At 40.5% G+C, this 17,432-nt stretch overlaps 1 protein-coding gene and 2 long non-coding RNA genes across 3 annotated transcripts; 1 reads left to right on the forward strand and 2 right to left on the reverse strand.

Moving 5' to 3' along the window:
- The first annotated feature begins 56 nt into the window (after window positions 1-56).
- Window positions 57-3,687, forward strand: LOC135341733 (uncharacterized). Its single transcript, XR_010396605.1, has 2 exons — window positions 57-2,658; window positions 3,427-3,687. It is a non-coding gene; the product is annotated as an uncharacterized LOC135341733 (long non-coding RNA).
- Window positions 3,688-5,546: 1,859 nt separating this feature from the next.
- LOC135341730 (AP-2 complex subunit sigma) lies at window positions 5,547-9,164 on the reverse strand. Its single transcript, XM_064538396.1, has 5 exons — window positions 9,003-9,164; window positions 6,131-6,280; window positions 5,907-6,020; window positions 5,798-5,857; window positions 5,547-5,732 (listed from the first exon to the last, which is right to left on the reverse strand). The coding sequence occupies exons 1-5, from the start codon at window positions 9,003-9,005 to the stop codon at window positions 5,631-5,633; spliced, it is 429 nt and encodes a 142-aa protein (XP_064394466.1). The 5' UTR covers window positions 9,006-9,164; the 3' UTR covers window positions 5,547-5,630.
- A 6,398-nt stretch (window positions 9,165-15,562) lies between these two features.
- LOC135341798 (uncharacterized) lies at window positions 15,563-16,415 on the reverse strand. Its single transcript, XR_010396644.1, has 3 exons — window positions 16,255-16,415; window positions 15,948-16,023; window positions 15,563-15,896 (listed from the first exon to the last, which is right to left on the reverse strand). It is a non-coding gene; the product is annotated as an uncharacterized LOC135341798 (long non-coding RNA).
- Window positions 16,416-17,432: the final 1,017 nt, after the last annotated feature.

Here is a 17,432-nt window from a genome sequence, read left to right on the forward strand (position 1 = left end):
CATTATTTTAGATATAGAATTCCTTTGAGGTCAAAGGTGAGAATGTAAAAGCTTATCAGTGCAAGTAAGAGCTAGAGAACGCTAAAGAGAAACAGATTAATGGTGCTCTGACCTCCTCTGCTCATATAGATCATAATTCTGTTAAACAAAAATTGGAATCTTTTCAGCAGTGTGGGGAAGGTGAGAGGGCGGTGGGAATGCTCCTAGACCACTTCTGGCTACTTGCAGTGTCTCTGTACAGCCTACAAAACAGTGGAGCATCGAGGTGCCTAATTAGTCGGGCGCCGCCACCCTCTACCGTTGCCCCGGAACAAGGAGGCGCGAAGCACTTAACCTTTGCTAATCAGGTCTCTAATTGCCGTTGTGTTAATTGCATGCTAGTCTCATGAATTAGCCGCCCTTCCTACCTGAGGGGGGGAGAGACCTTGAGAAGGGCGGCTGATTCAAGAGCCTAACCATGGGTACACAGGAGTGAACTGCTATAAAGATCTCTCTCACTTGCACTGAGGAGATATCAAACATTCAAGAGCTTCCATAACTGAAGATGTGAGATGTGGAATGCTTCTTCAGAGATATGGTGGGCACATTTTACACTTTACACCGTCAAGTAAAATTGGAGGAAAGTTCTCCCAAACGAATGGATCCCTCGTTGCCATCAATTATTACTGTTTTATCAATGCCTTCATTTGATGTACGTGCGAATATATACTACAATGTGCCAGTTGATCATCCTCCCTCACAAGTTGCAATATAACTGACCACAACTATTTATAAATTGGACATTGATAATCATGAGCATTATATTCATGGCTAACAGCTATTAATACGTGTATAATTATATGATGCATGTTATTGCTGCACTTGGTCGAATTTCAATAGAAATGTACAACAAAAAATGACATAAGCGGTGAACAATGCTATTGGAACATGATTGTTTATAGTCGTCCGAGTGTTATACAATGCAGTCATTGGTGGAAATCGATCAACGCAAAATTAGGTTAGGCGACAACAGTACTTAATGTGTACTTCAACATTAATTTGATGGCCATACACCGCCTTTCGTTGTTATGTTAGCAAAAAAACCCTGGGCTCATACTGTATATACCAGTCACTGACATATTTGACCCACTTGAATGTTACAACAGTAATGTCATTCCTTATGAGGGCATCGTACACAGCATCCCGTGTTTCCTTCACTACGTATCCAAAGGAACTGTCTACAATGCAATTGCATCATTTGGAGTCACAGGATTGTCAGGTTCAACATGTACTTCTATATATAGGTACAGGGACACCTTCGTCAATAAGTACACTTGCTTTTCAGAGTACTTCTGGATATAGTTTTTTCTTAATACATCCGATCACCTTGAAAGGTATGGTGTGTGACTGTTTCAGACTCTGCGTCTGAATAGTCCAGGGTTCCGTTGGCCGAAAACAAACAGCAATTCCCCTCACTATTATTACCGTCTTGTCTTGCGGATGTAGCACCTGCCACTTCCAAATAACAAACACCTTGCCGTCTTTAATTCTCAATCCATCGACATTGACCACATTGGCAAACTCAGGTGTGAATACTAATGAGGAAGAATGCTCGAGCTCATCAAAATCTTCATTTCTTGTCGTATCTTGAACTGGTTTGGCAACAACAAGATCATTTTGGAGTTGAATGAGCGTCATATGCACATTAACTGTGTGAACGAGAATGGATTATTAAAATGTAAAACAGAGAATAAAACTAACTTGTGCGTTTAGCCTAGCTGCTTTGCGACCACTTTCAGTCAAGTATTGAGCTGCTCCCTCGGACCCTACCACAGTCAAACACAGGGCGGATGAGATTTTGGCCAGGCTTCTCAATAGCTGGCCTTTGTTGTATGTAGCATGCATGTACGGTCCACTTTATACGTATATACATTGTAAAAGGAGGCCTCAGGCTCTTCTGCTGTGGTACATGCATGGTCCTAGATATAACTTCTTTTAATCATAGATGGCTTCTTATAGCTGGTTGTTTTGGAGTGTTCCCTGACATGATTCTATTGATGGCAAGCTCTTTGCTCCAGGCTGTCTTGCAATGTCTTTCAGCTTGTTGGTTAGTCTCACGAATCAGCCGCCCTTCCTAGGTCTCTCCTTAGGAAGGGCGGCTAATTCATGAGACTGGCATGCAATTAACACAACGGCAATTAGAGACCTAATGAGCAAAGGTTAAGTGCTTTGCGCCTCCTCTGAGTGCCTAATGTGCCTAAATCGGCCAATTAGATTCTTATGAGCGCACATGATAAAACCTGACGGTGGATGACGCGCGTCCAATTTCTCTTTCATTCTTCCAACATTATGATGTGTGTGTATATTAAAAGGTAAGAGGCATACTAATAGACATAGGTGCTAGAATACTGTCACACAATACTGTCGACGACCAACAGGAATCTGGACTCAAAACAGAAATCAAAGAACAGGAAGAAGCTTAAACAATAATCTGCTATGTAAACATCTCTATTAATTAATTAAAGTTAGAGTTAACAAACATTTTTTGAAGGAGAATTAAGGAGCAGCAACTGGATAGATGAGAAACACTAATCCAGGGAGATCGCAATCTCCCATCAATGTCAGGCAAAGAAGAAGGCGTGGTCGAGCCCCCCTCCTTCTTTACGGCAAACCCGCAAGGTAGAACACGTGTATCTCACGTCACATTTAAGTGCAGTTAATTCACATGCACATAATTATGTAAGATGTAAGTTTAAGAGGAAGGGGGGTAAACCCCCTATTGCATACCCCTGGATCCGCCGCTACGCTGTTCACACTAAAAAAGAAATGTAGTTTTCACGATACCTACTGGTCGATTTCTGTTGTACTTTCAGACAACACTGTCAGTGTGATAATGGTGTAGCCTAGGTGTAGTTAATAATACAGTGCTGGAACATGCAGAACATTTGTAGTATAAAATTTCTCTTTTAGTGTGAGGTCCCGGTTCACACTAAAAGAGAAATGTAGCGTTACAGGTTTGTTGCTATCTCTGTATACTTTCAAACAGTATAATAGGTATGTATAATAGACCCATGCATGTCATAAAGCATCTAATACAATTTATATACATAGCTACAAAAAAATTATACAGCTATATATTATGTATAATTAAGCTCATTTTTTCCATGGAAAACCGGCCAGTATACTCACTCCCAGTTTGTTTGCAGCCTGAGCTACATCTACATCTATAGCGGCTCATGATCCATAGTTCACTGACACTGTCAGAGGAAAACATTGTGCACTGGAAGTAAACAAAGGATTAGCTAAAATCTAACCATAGATAGAACAGTAGGAGGGATTGGAAACGACCAGGCCACCCTGTGTAAACGGTTGAAATACTCTGCGTTATGATTTAGCGGTCGCGAACATTTTTGTGGTTAACCGTTATGAAGTTCTCCTATCCACTAGCAATCACTCAGGGAGTCAGGGGCTGGGAGGTACTCTAGAGAAGTAAGTTTACACCAATGACAAACTGCTATGATTTGTGCAATGACATCATTGTAAATGATGAAGCAACGTTAGCTTGACTTCAGCATTATAATACGTCTTTTTCTATTACCCAAGTTGTGTACACATATCACATACCCACAGGCATCAGCTCTATTTGTATGTTTATGTCTTGTTTTGTGACTTGCTTGTTTTTGGAGATAATACATTTTATATAGTTTCTAGGGTGTCATTTGAGACTGAGTGTAAACTTCGTGTACCTGTTATAATCCGATATTTTTGAAAATAGATTTTCAAGGGCAGCTTTTTCCCTTTGGTATTGCTCAATAGTACAGTAAGCAAAGTGACGGACGGAATTGCCTGTGAGGCCATTCGTAAAAAAACAAAACATGGAAATAATTGGTAGGCTCTCATTTTCGCTCTTAAGACCATCACTTCTATGCATTCGTGGCACACGCTCCCACACCCACAATGCGCTGAAGAACAGTGACATTTCAATTGAGCTGGCTCTTAGCGAGAGCCACCTCAATTAACAGTTGATGTACTTACATGTGTTTCTCACTACTTTATTATTTTTACAACTACATGCTTGCCCTCAGTATTAAAGGTTGCTTCCCTCCCCTCCCCAAAAAAACAAAAAAACATATTGGTGTCTGGAATTGGTGGTTGGGTATATAGTGTCATAGAGAAAGACTTTATATAATGCTAAAGTCAAGCTAACGTTGCTTCATTTACACGACCCAAGTCGATCTTTCAAGCACCCTCGCTACTATACCAGACATTGTTGTATACCAGTATTGACTCATGTAGAACCCAGAACCACAACTAGTCGTCAGTATACTTTTTAAGAACAAAGCTGCCACAATTAAACTTAAAGCTATTATTATAAATTCGAGACTAATAACACTTTTTGTGCAATCAGTCATTCTAACATAATTGCAATTTCATTAATGCCAGTACAAGCTATATATAAGACTTCGGATTGTGTGTACTTAGTGCAACTACTAGCTACTGAGAGCTCTGTATCTCCCGAACCCATTCACATCCCAATACGAAACTTAAGTGCGATTAAGAGGAATATTATCAGAACATACTACCAAAATATTAAAATTAATATCCCGAAGGCCTCAACACTGGAGTCGATTGTTCACCAATTAATCTTTGACCCCAACCTCACTAGAAGGCATATTTATACAAATGAGAGCCTAATACTTATGCTACAACCACATACAATTAGTTTCTAATACAGCAATCACTTCATGAGAAATGAGCATTTGCATGATGCAGTGTAGGTAAAAAACCTTTAATTTTTGCCACACTATAACCACGAAGCCATGAAACTTTAACCGCACATTTTTGTTGTGGTTTAATATTTCAACAACTACTACCGTATAGCGGGTATATTTTGAGGGTATAAAGTTTCGCGGATGGACCATTACAAAAGATTTCGCGGATTTTATTTTCGTGGTCTGAAATCCAGCCTTTTGGCGCATGCGCACATCAACATGCAGCTGTACCTCCACACCGTTAGCCTCAAATCCATAATACTGAACACGCCTACTATTCAATAAAGATATAAATTTTCGTGGGTATAAATTTTTGCGGTACAGGCTCAATCCGCGAACATTTATACCCTCGAAATATATCCGCAATACGGTAACCCATGCAACTTCCAGGCCGAACTCAACGCAAATAGACTTTTATCGAAAAACACATTCAGCAGCAGCAGAGGACGGTGGCATTTATTGGCACCAATGTAACAATTTTACCTTATAATGCCAGCATAATTAATTCCTATACTAGTTGGGCGTGGCCCGACCTTCCGTTATCGGGTTGCAAGCTTGTCTGGGATTTTTCTGCTGCATTATGTAACACTGTTATGAATATTAATATTCTCAAGCGGGTGTTAACGGACTTGATGACGTGGCTAGGCTAAACACATACTAGGCTAAACAGCATACAGTTTCGTAACTAGATGCCAATAGAAGTTTGACCTTGGCTACTTGATGTTATGTAGATGGTAATGGTGTAATCTGGCTAGTATGGCTTGTTTAGTACAATGCCCTACGGAGCACAGTATACAAAGGTATAATATTTCATGTGAAACATTAATGTACTGCTGCTGTAAAATGTTCGATCAGTAGAAACATAGTACTACTGGGAATTCAGTCGAGTGTGTTTAGATAATGCAGCTGTTGGAGAACCTTTTGTTGACTGGTTTCCCGTATTTCACCAGCAAGGAACATTTCATCCACAACAGCATACACCTGTAGTTACCAAAGTATGTGCATGAGTGTGTGTTTTATAGTACACATACTAAAAGAGAACACACCTTGTAGAAATTGAAAACAAGATCCAGTTCGCACACATTGTGGAAGAATTCGTTCAGGACCTGCAATCAAGTGCACAACTCGTAGGGTGTTACGGTGATAAGCCCTTACCTCAACAAAGTTATGAATAGCTTCAAGGTAGGCCAAATTGTTGTCGTCTAGGTCCACACAGATAATGAAAAACAGACCGGCATAGCGGCGGTAGACAATTTTAAAGTTGCGAAACTGCAATGTAAGAGAGTTGCTGATCACTTCCCCAGAAAAAAGAAAACGTAGCGTACGTAATAATACATGTAGTTATGTAGCTACATTTAGTATAATTATATGCAACTTACAGCTACAAAGTTTGTATGTTTGGCATCCCTGACAGTTACAATCGAGTGAACTTCCTCAATCAGCTTCTGCTTTTCGTCATCCTCAAAGTGCATGTACCACTTTGCTAACCGAGTCTTTCCTGCTCGGTTTTGTATCAGAATGAAACGAATCTGGATAAAATACAGTATCACAAGGGTCAATTAATGCACTGACAGAGTGTGGTATGTACAAAAAGACAGCCATCTCGTTTTGCCAGTAAGTTACTCATTCCGTACTGCACCGTTAATATGAAGCACGTACACTGTACTACATACAATGTCTGGTAACAATAGAAAGTGCCTACACAATCTACAAGAAGTGAGGGCATATTCGAAAGTGTCCACAATGTTCCAGGAAGTTTGTAGTGAAAAAGTGATAAGAATCACAACACTTGTTTCCATACCGAATAGAATGGAAGGAGAAAAGTCAGAGGATGCGTAACCACAGATAGAAGATGATTGGTAACGGAAGTACACTAACATTCGATTTACTCATGTTTTAATTGAGGCTGTTTCAACAAGCCAAAGCTATAGATGGGCAGGACTTGGGCCATGCCCATCTAGCCAATTTGATGGCCTATTTCTACACACAGTGCATAATAAACCACTAGCCCAGTCTGTGCAACTCACTTATATTTAAAGGTATATACCTACATGTACATGTATTGTAGTATTAGCAATACAAGACTAAACTAGAGCACTAAAGTGCAAACCCTCGGCTGGTGACGTGACATGATTAGCAGTGCATGTAGTGATGAATATCATGTAGGACTTATTAAACTGTCTATATAGCACAGACCTGACTGGAGGCATGCTGAAACATTTGAGAACATGGTTTTATATGCACTGTGGACTAGGATCACAGCAAAGAAGCCTGGAATCTCATGCAGAGAAGTATGGCTCCTGGAATAGGATCCCAGAGTCAGCTAACAGAGAAACTGAACCAGACACAATTCTAGCTTTCTATTGATTCGACCCTTTTTTCCACAAACAATCAGTAATTATTGTTTCGAATAATAGCCGCATCTATGGTTTATGTAGTACGCAAAAAGCTTCTTAGGTTTAGCTCGCCTTTTCTGCGAAACAAAACTTCTTTGGTTTCCCTACGTACAAATTGTGATGCCTAAATCACCAGGTAAGCCAAACTGAGCGACAGACACACGGACACACAGACAGACTAACAGACTACTGTAACCGAGGCCGCCTATATACACGCCTTGGATTAATAACCCCAGTACACTTACAAAAAATGTATAACTGCACTGGAGTGTCCCTTTTTACTGGGTGTGGTCAGTCATTAGCAAGTACCACACTTTCGCAGGTATAAATTTCAGCTATTTCAGAAAAATCGCAAATTAATTTGTACTCGCAGATAATTGGAAAATGCAATGTAGTTTAATGAGTTAAACGTAGTTAACGGGGAAGTACCCTAACCGCGGCGTTGCCTCGGGTACACGCTATGATAACAAAGGCTTGGCCCTGGCCTTACCGCGCGTGCGCAGTATCTGCCACACACGTGTCAGTAGCCAGAGTGTTGTAAAAGACTCATGTAACTCTTTGCCTCCCACCCTCCCATTCACATCGGTTAGAGCCCTAACCACCTTTTCCATCCGACGATGTTGATTTATCGGTTTGGGGGGGCTGAATGAAGGCCCCCAACACTTAAGTGCTTAAGGCTAATCGCGGGGCCCGTCTCTCAGTACTCCCCCAAAAACCTAACCGCAGTCACGTGACCTCCAACCTCTAGCGCAACAGAGACGTGGGGGACTTGACCTACGCTTAGACCCGGTACTGCCAAAATATGACATAATATCCTCGCACCGGATATGACGCCTTCGCTATAATTATACCACAATCTGTACAACCATAGTTAAATGAATATAAAACGACTTGTGAGTAATTAGAAACGCTATGAATAACAACTGCAATAATTGCACGCTGTCAATGACAATGTATGGTTTTCGAATAACGGCCACTGCTAAATAATAAAACTGCAGAGAACTTCATCAGTTACTCCTGCAATGAGTAGCCTTGCCATTGCAATCCCATAATTATTGCACCCTTGACCGTACTATTAATTATACTAACAATACAGTAAGACCTCGATTTAAGGTGACACTTCTAAATAATTACGAAGCCAGAAGTCGTTTCTTTTAGAGGTTAAACAATTTTGTTGAAGTTCTGGTGTCGCATATTTAGAGGGTCATATCTAATTGAAGGTAGCTCCAACTACCCTACTTGCCTCGATTTGAGGCCACATAAATATTTGCTATAACATACAGTGGAACCTCTGAATAAAGGACATTTTGGGAGCAGAGCTTTTGTCCGGTGGGAGGTTCAGCCATATCAAGGAATTACAGATAGTATGTTCATGTATTGTCTGTATGGACCCTATGTATAGTTCAAGAAGCTAAGGAACTAGCTGAAATCAAAGATATAAAGCTTCTTGCGGCCTAGAATCGAGGCTGTGGTTTGACCTCTATTTAGGGAGCGACAAAAAAGTTTGTCAATGCAGCAGTCGCTACTTTTAGAGGTCAGAAAATTGGAAAGATCGAGGGTGTCGCATATTTGGAGGGTCGCTTTAAATCAAATAAGTACGGTATTAGTGGACTTCTAAGTCTATGTTTATGTTTTTGTTCATGTTTGTTTTTCAAGGCATCAATCTAGCTGATAAGACTCCGCTGGTTAAATAACTACTACTACTACACTGAGTAAATGGTTCCCAACCCTTCGCACACATACACGTGACATGGGGCAGTGAAGAAAATGTGTTACAACTGCAAACAATAATGTACACGTCAGGGTCTAGCACCTCCAGCCAGCTAACCCAACACAACACCAATGGTTCACCCACCATAATACTCAGAACAGGAACACAGCAGGCTTGAATAATTCACAGCTAGAGCTATATATATATGTATCTAGCTAGCTAACTCTAGCTAGCTGGGTTTCTTGTTTTTCGTGTAAGGTTGAGCTCCAATATTATTTTCACAGCGTTTAATTGGGTTGGCGAGCTTGCTGACCCATAGCCTCGAATCCAGGCCGATTAAAATCGGCGTGGTCTCGAGGCTAGCTGACCAAGGCAGAGGAGGGTCAAAAGGTCACTAATGAATTATCACGTGAGCTTACTTTTTGTATATTTGCAGTGTGACCAAGGGCGTATGAAGAGAAGAGGGGCATGCAACTCGCAATGTATACTGTGTAGTAGACTGGCGGCGACAGCCGCCCGAGCGCGTAGCGCGAGCTACGCACGCAAGGGGCTGTTGCCGCCAGTCTAACTGTGTAGTCGTCAAAAAACTGATGAGTCAGCAGGATATACTATATTTAGCCAACCGCCTACACATAAATAGGTGTGCTAGTGGGCGTGAACACTGTTATACTAGAAATTTACCGCAAAATTAATTTAGAAGAGCTTTATAGAATTGATCAATGGCTACTTCTAGTCTAGCATTGGTCCTTCTCTTCCGCTTGTTGACCTTTGTGGCTAACTCTACCCAACAGTAACAGTGCTAGCTAGCTAGCTGGCTTGGTGACTATTATGGAGTAAGTGCACGTGCAATCTATTTTTAGTGCACACGCCCCTCCCATTTGTAATTTGATAGATTGTAGTTGCATGCCCTCTTCTCTTGGTGTGACTGCTTTTACACGCTTGTAGTGCCACAAATCCGAAATGCCTAAAAAATAGGAAATGAAGAGCATTATGGGTGTGGCACTGTGGGTGTGTCTGGAATTCGCACTCATAAAATTGAAATGCGCGTGTGTGTGCGTGACACTATAGTGTCATCTTATAAGAACCACAACAGACAAGAGCAATTAGTTCTATTCCAACACCTGTGCTGTATATGCTGCCCCAAGCTAGATCTACCACTGAGTATATAGTTGATGAGCTGTCAGCCTGGTTTTTCATTATCGGCCATGTGAGCTGCATAATCCATTTCAGTCTGCTGTCAATGCCGGCTGAAGAGGAGGCCCATGTAAGTCCATGCACATTGATTTATACTTTAGCACTCTTCACAATCTTGCAGCTGTAGATCTGCAGAGATGAGTCATTATAATTTTATTACCGGATTTTCTGAATCTGAAGCTGTAACCTCGAGACCAGCCTTTCGTATCTGAAAGAACACCTGGTCAAGTTCCAATGTGCAACTTGTCTAGCTGAGTCAGCGTTTTACAGTATCATAATGATATTCACGGGTAATACACCTTGTGCGGGTAGTTATCGGTCCAAAAAATTCCTGTATTCTAGAACGAGTGCTACATTGGAACTTGACCAGGCGTTCTTTCAGATAACGAACGGCTGGTCTCGAGGCTATACTGAAGCTGGCCCACAGCAAAATGTATACCAATATCAACAACTGGAGAGTACTAGATATATACACAGGCGCGCATCATTATATATTATATGCAACTATAATTATTATATCAGTGCCCATAATAATTATACACACATCATGCATGTCAAGACATTCAAATACAATTACAGGCTGTAATAAATTAATTATAGAAAACAACGTTTGGAAAGAAGAGACTTGACCGTATATCTTCCCTTCCCGAAAAATGCTTATAAGGCTTTGATGTCTTTGATTGAAAGGTCGTGTACATATCAATGTATATATTTACCTGTACACACACCGAACAAATCTTGCTGTACTGAAGTAGAGAATCCTCCCTCTCACATACGTCTCCGAAAAGAGGATAATTTTTATTGCCAACACTTGTACTAATGAATCAAGAGAAGTTGCCTTTTCGATCGCTCAAAAGGAGATGGCACACGAAAGCTCATGCATGCAGAAAGAGACATAAAAACAATTGTTTAAGTATCAGCTAGGCCATGCACCAAAGCCAATTTTGATTACAAAGCCCCTCTCAAACACGTTACATCTTAGGAGAAACTCCAGATCAATTTGATGAGCGTGATAGATGCACCGATCACCGTGTTGATGGCAAGAAGTATACCAGTGGATGCTATCTCTTATGTATCGATGTATGCTCACGTTACTTGCACTTGTAGCTTTGCTCGCTGTATTCTAAAGACATATATAGCTGTTGTGTCTGAGCAGTTACTCCACATATTCTCTGACCTTGGTACGTCATCTGTCATTCAAATAAGTGATAAGTGATATATATATGGGTTCCGAGTTTATGGGGGTGGTAGAAAGGCCCGGGTGCATGGCTGGTAAAAACTAATCCTTATCAAGAGGAGTTAAGTGGCGTATTATGTGGCAGAGAATTGGAGACTGGTTCAGCATTAGGCTGTTTCTCGGTCAACAATTTTATATATATCGTTTTAAACGACCAGGCAGTGTATGTCGTAATCAAGCTACCCCTAGAGCACATACTTTCCAAAACATGACAAATATCTATACTATATAGTTCATGCGATTACTTGCACCTCAGTGAAATCAGAAAGAAGCTCACTGAGGTAATTACTACAGAATCTACATTAAAGCTATACTCCGTATGATCAAGACAGCATGAATGGACTGAATTGGGGCTTCAAAATTTGAACTTTGTACCTACAGATAGAGATCGGCCAAGTTGTGATTTAGCTGTAAACTGTTATACGCTTACCTTAAGTTACTATTGCCTAAACTTCACGTGAGCTGACGTAAGCTAATTAAAACCAAATAGCGTAAAAAACTACAACAAAAAAAGCATAAAGATCTAGTCTATAAAATCTAAAATTTTAACTTTGTTCCTTGCTCTATAATAATTATATTAATAGTATTATGGTTTACTTACAAATGTATATAAACTGCATGCATGTTACACTTATCTCAAGTGGTTTTTTTGCAATTTACTAGTTGCCCAAAACTTCCAAGTGAACTGCAAAGGCAGTGTACTTATAATGGCAACCATGCATGCATGCATAAAAGTATAAGAATGATAACTATTATACGCATGCAATGCATGTACAATTATAATAATTATGTACGTACTTCTTAAGAGATGCATATATTCTGTTCCTCTTCTGGCTCAGTATATATAATGGCTTTCATGCACATGCAGGATGAAAGATCTCATCGCACTCTTTGAGACAAGATAAAGTCAAAATGAGGACAGTGTGCGGTTGACAATGATCGAGGAGGTTGAATACAACTGGGTATATATATAGAAGCATCTCCCTGTCTATTATACCAAATCATACAACACTGGTTTGTCAATAGGTCTGTCCATGCATTAAACAATACTGTATAAGCAATGTGCAGAGGCATATACAGTAATACTGGACTCTCGTTAATCCAGCCACCCTTGTGCAGCTTTGCCGGAATATCGAGGTGGCCGCATTTCATAAAATAGCCGCGGCTAAAAAAAGCAACCCTACCTCAGATCTAATGACTAATTTTGCGGTTTCTATTTAAGTGTAATCCTGCCAAACCACACCCCAAACGTCATATCCGGCCGTAATAAACATTAAGCCTAGTTTGGGACAGTCAATACTGCATGGCCAGTATATATATGGAATAGCGAGTGGCCGCATTTCAGGGCGAGTTTTGTGCAGTAAAAATCTAGCTAGCAATCTGTGCTAAACTAAATAGCCGGTATATAATTATTGAGGTGGCCCTACTCAGTCAGAGAGCTGAGTTTATACTGAGAATGAGACCATGCACATACAAGATGCTCATAGATCATTCACCCCGTGCGTTGGTTGAGCTTCAAAGCGGAAAACGGATACAGTAACTTTTTATTGTAATGTCTTTATGATTACGGGAATGATCGTGAATTGGGAACGATCGTGGATCTATGATTATAGTTGTTTTTTGTCGTCGTAGAAGATCGCCTACGAGTTTCACAATAATAAGTATATGGACAGTCTCAATCATCAGCAGTTAAAGCAGTTCATGATTAAAGTGCATGTATTATATAGTTTGCTTAAACAGCTCATTTTTGTGTCCACATGCACACACACTTACACAGACTAGTTACCTTATAGCGAGAAATGTTCACGTGTGCAAATCACTGTACAAGTATTGTTCAAGTATTGTGTTCAACAAGTAATATTTTCACTATTTGGCCTCAGAGCCCTCAGCAGGATTGCTCGTGGGTTCTAATATTTGCGGTTGAATGCCACCCACCAATGTAAAATACCAGTGTGTGGGAGTTTATGCTGGTTTTAATTTCCCCGTTAACTTCTCTGCCCTCGAAAGCAAAATTTTGCATATCACGAAAATTTCCCGCTATACGGTATATCGTAGAATATACTGGCTCAGTCACTCTATACATACCCTGAAGCTATGGCTGGAAATAAAAGGACTGAAATTTAACAGAAAGTGTGCAAAATTTGTTTCAGGATTTGTGTTAACACAAATCCTGAAACTTCATCCATGGGATAACAGCAACATTTGAGTCACAGTAAGCTGGCTCAGTCACTCTATACATACCCTGAAGCTATGGCTGGAAATAGAAGGACTGAAATTTAACAGAAAGTGTGCAAAATTTGCGTTAACGCAAATCCTGAAACTTCATCCACGGGATAACAACAAAACATTGAGCCACAGTAAGCTGGCTCAGTCACTTTATACATACCCTGAAGCAATGGCCAGAAATAGAAGGACTGTAAATTTAACAGAAAGTGTGCAAAATTTGTTTCAGGATTTGCGTTAACGCAATCCTGAAACTTCATCCATGGGATAACAGCAACATATTGAGTCACAGTAAGCTGGCTCAGTCACTCTATACATACCCTGAAGCAATGGCTAGAAATAGAAGGACTGTAAATTTAACAGAAAGTGTGCAAAATTTGTTTCAGGATTTGCGTTAACGCAAATCCTGAAACTTCATCCACGGGATAACAGCAACACATTGAGTCACAGTAAGCAGGTTCAGTCACTCTATACATACCCTGAAGCTATGGCTGGAAATATAAGGATTGTAAATTTAAAGGAGACTGCACAATGTAGTTTCAGGATTCGCGTTAATTAACACAAATCCTGAAACTTTATCTGATAGTCTAAATTAGACTCTATACGGGATATCAAGAAAACATTGAGCAACAAACTAATTTCAGGATTTGTGTCAACACAAATCCTGAAACTTCATCCATGGGATAACAGCAACACATTAAGCCACAGTAAGTTGGCTCAGTCACTCTATACATACCCTGAAGCTATGGCTGGAAATAGAAGGACTGTAAATATAAAGGAACTGCACAATGTAGTTTCAGGATTTGCGTTAACACAAATCCTGAAACTTCATCCACGGGATAACAGCAACACATTGAACCACAGTAAGCTGGCTCAGTCACTCTATACATACCCTGAAGCTATGGCTGGAAATAGAAGGACTGTAAATATAAAGGAACTGCACAATGTAGTTTCAGGATTTGCGTTCATCCACGGGATAACAGCAACACATTGAGCCACAGTAAGCTGGCTCGGTCACTCTATACATACCCTGAAGCTATGGCTGGAAATAGAAGGACTGTAAATATAAAGGAACTGCACAATGTAGTTTCAGGATTTGCGTTAACACAAATCCTGAAACTTCATCCACGGGATAACAGCAACATATTGAGCCACAGTAAGCTGGCTCAGTCACTCTATACATACCCTGAAGCAATGGCTAGAAATAGAAGGACTATAAATATAAACGAGACTGCACAATGTAGTTTCAGGATTTGCGTTAAAAATCCTGAAACTTCATCCACGGGATAACAGCAACATATTGAGCCACAGTAAGCTGGCTCAGTCACTCTATACATACCCTGAAGCTATAGCTGGAAAGAGACGGGCTGTAAATTTAACGGAGAGTGCATGCACAGACTCGTTTCAGAATTTGTGTCAACCATGCATTCAGGCTAAACATGCACAAATCCTGAAACCTCCGATCTGTCTCACAGGATAATAGCAACACACATTGAGCCACACTTACCCACAGTAAGCTAGCCCAGTTACTCTATACACACCCTAAAGTCTACCTAGGAATTAGCATTATTGTGAATGTATTACAAAGAGAGAGTGGGTCTGCACAAACTCGATTGAAAATGACATGAAAAGGATGGATGGCCGGATACAGTGAGCCACAGGCAAAGTACACAGTACCTTAGCTAGACTAAAGATAATAAGCTTATATATAGACTATACTCTGTTGTCAGTTTGACTCATCTATTCTTGACTCGAGATTAGTTGTACTACAGTCAGCTAGTGCAAGTGCGCAATAATTTTACCTTTGCGCATTTTAACAATGGAATGTATGGCCACACCCATAATGCTCTTCATTTCCTATTTTTTAGGCATTTCGGATTTTCGGATTTGTGGCACAACACGCGCAGATTCGAGACTATTACGCGCTCTGATTTTGTATAAATTAGGCCTAGGGTAGCCTCGATCCCAGGCCGAGTTTTCGCTTTTATAACGGTTAGGCGAACAACTGGGCCTGGTACTAGTTGTCTGCGCATGGGTCAAATTTTGTATATTTGTGGTCGGCAAAAATATTTAATAAATCAATAATCGAAATTTGTACACAGAAAATGCACAGAGTGAGTACACAAAAGATGCACATAGGGAGCTGCTTCACAAAGGCCTGGGGAGTTGCCAGTTGTGCTGCAGCACAATTACAGTGACCCAGGGCAACTTCAGGATGATTGAATGCCTTCAAATTACGTTTCAAAAAGATTTAGCAGGCTGCTGGACTTCTCTGATTCTAGGCCCCAACTCGTAACTCATTGCTTGAGAAAACGTAGATTCTCTTGATGTCTCTGAGCTACCCAGCAACGCTCGAATGAGCAGGTCATACTCCAGTCCTGTGTCTGTGAGTATAGGACAATATTAAAAGAAACCAAAGACGGTTAAACCCTTACCTCAAACTGTCCAGTCTCGTCCGTTAGTATAGCCAAGAGGAGCACTGTTGGGATAGCTGGATATTAGCCATTGCTCCTGTACAGAGAAGTAGACATTTTAAATACGTGTAGATCTATACATATTAAATTTCTCGGTTATAGTGTCATTGTCGACGAGCTGATGATGGCAGCACCAAGTTCTCTAGCTCACACTCTTCACTTGATCCACCATATTAATGATGAAACTATAGTCTACCTACATTCTTGCCAAACATGAACAAGACTTGATAGCATAGCCGGCCATAGGGCCCACACAAAAATATCTGACCTTAACAAGCTTGACAAAGCTTTATACCTCTTCCCTTGTTGTTCAGTCTTCAGAATAAGCTTTAGAGAAGAGAGAAGCTTCAGCTAAGAGCCATTCCAATCGATTCCAATAATGATAAAACGGGAACTGACTTCTAGTACACGATAGTACACGAATATAAATGTCACGAAAGTGAACGAGAATATCCGACGAACGATTGACGCATGCGCAGACAACTAGTACCAGGCCCAGTTGTTCGCCTAACCGTTATAAAAGCGAAAACTCGGCCTGGGATCGAGGCTATCTTCAGAATAAGCTTCAGAGAAGAGAGAAGCTTCAGCTAAGAGCCATTCCAATCGATTCCAATAATGATAAAACGGGAACTGACTTCTAGTACACGATAGTACACGAATATAAATGTCACGAAAGTGAACGAGAATATCCATTCGTCAGAATCTGACAAACGACTGACGCATGCGCAGACAACTAGTACCAGGCCCAGTTGTTCGCCTAACCGTTATAAAAGCGAAAAAACTCGGCCTGGGATCGAGGCTAGGCCTAGGGGTGGTACACATGGTGCAATTCTATGGGGTGTTATCTGTGTCAAAATGACTATGACAATGTACACACGTGTGCATTCATATGCACATTACAATATGCATGTCAACATGCATATGCACGTTACAATATGCATGCAACATGCATATGCACATTACAATATGCATGCATGCAACATGCATATGCACCTTACAATATGCATGCATGCATGCATGCCAACATGCATATGCACCTTACAATATGCATGCATGCCAACATGCATGTCAACATAATATATACACATTACAACATGCATATACACGTTACACAATTATCAAGTCAATATAATAATTACATAGTATGCATGTGCATGTATACTTACACATTACACAATATGCATGTATCCAGATATTGAGAGTAATTACACTGTAATTTTGTAGGCAGAAAGGGTGGAGTCTAGATGATGTGGTCATTGGGTCAAAGTGCAAGTGCTCATTATATATAATAGGACTAGCACAATAAATTTCGTTGGCGCGAGTAATCTTGTCAGCCATATTTTATATCACAGCTAACTAGCTAGCTAGAGTCTGATACACTGTCGGTACTTCTTCTTCTTCCTTATTTTTCTCGCCTCCAGATTTGGAGAGTAGCCAACGAGGGCA

Source organism: Halichondria panicea, chromosome 9 (assembly GCF_963675165.1).
Source record: "Halichondria panicea chromosome 9, odHalPani1.1, whole genome shotgun sequence".
In the NCBI taxonomy this organism is placed as follows: domain Eukaryota; kingdom Metazoa; phylum Porifera; class Demospongiae; order Suberitida; family Halichondriidae; genus Halichondria; species Halichondria panicea.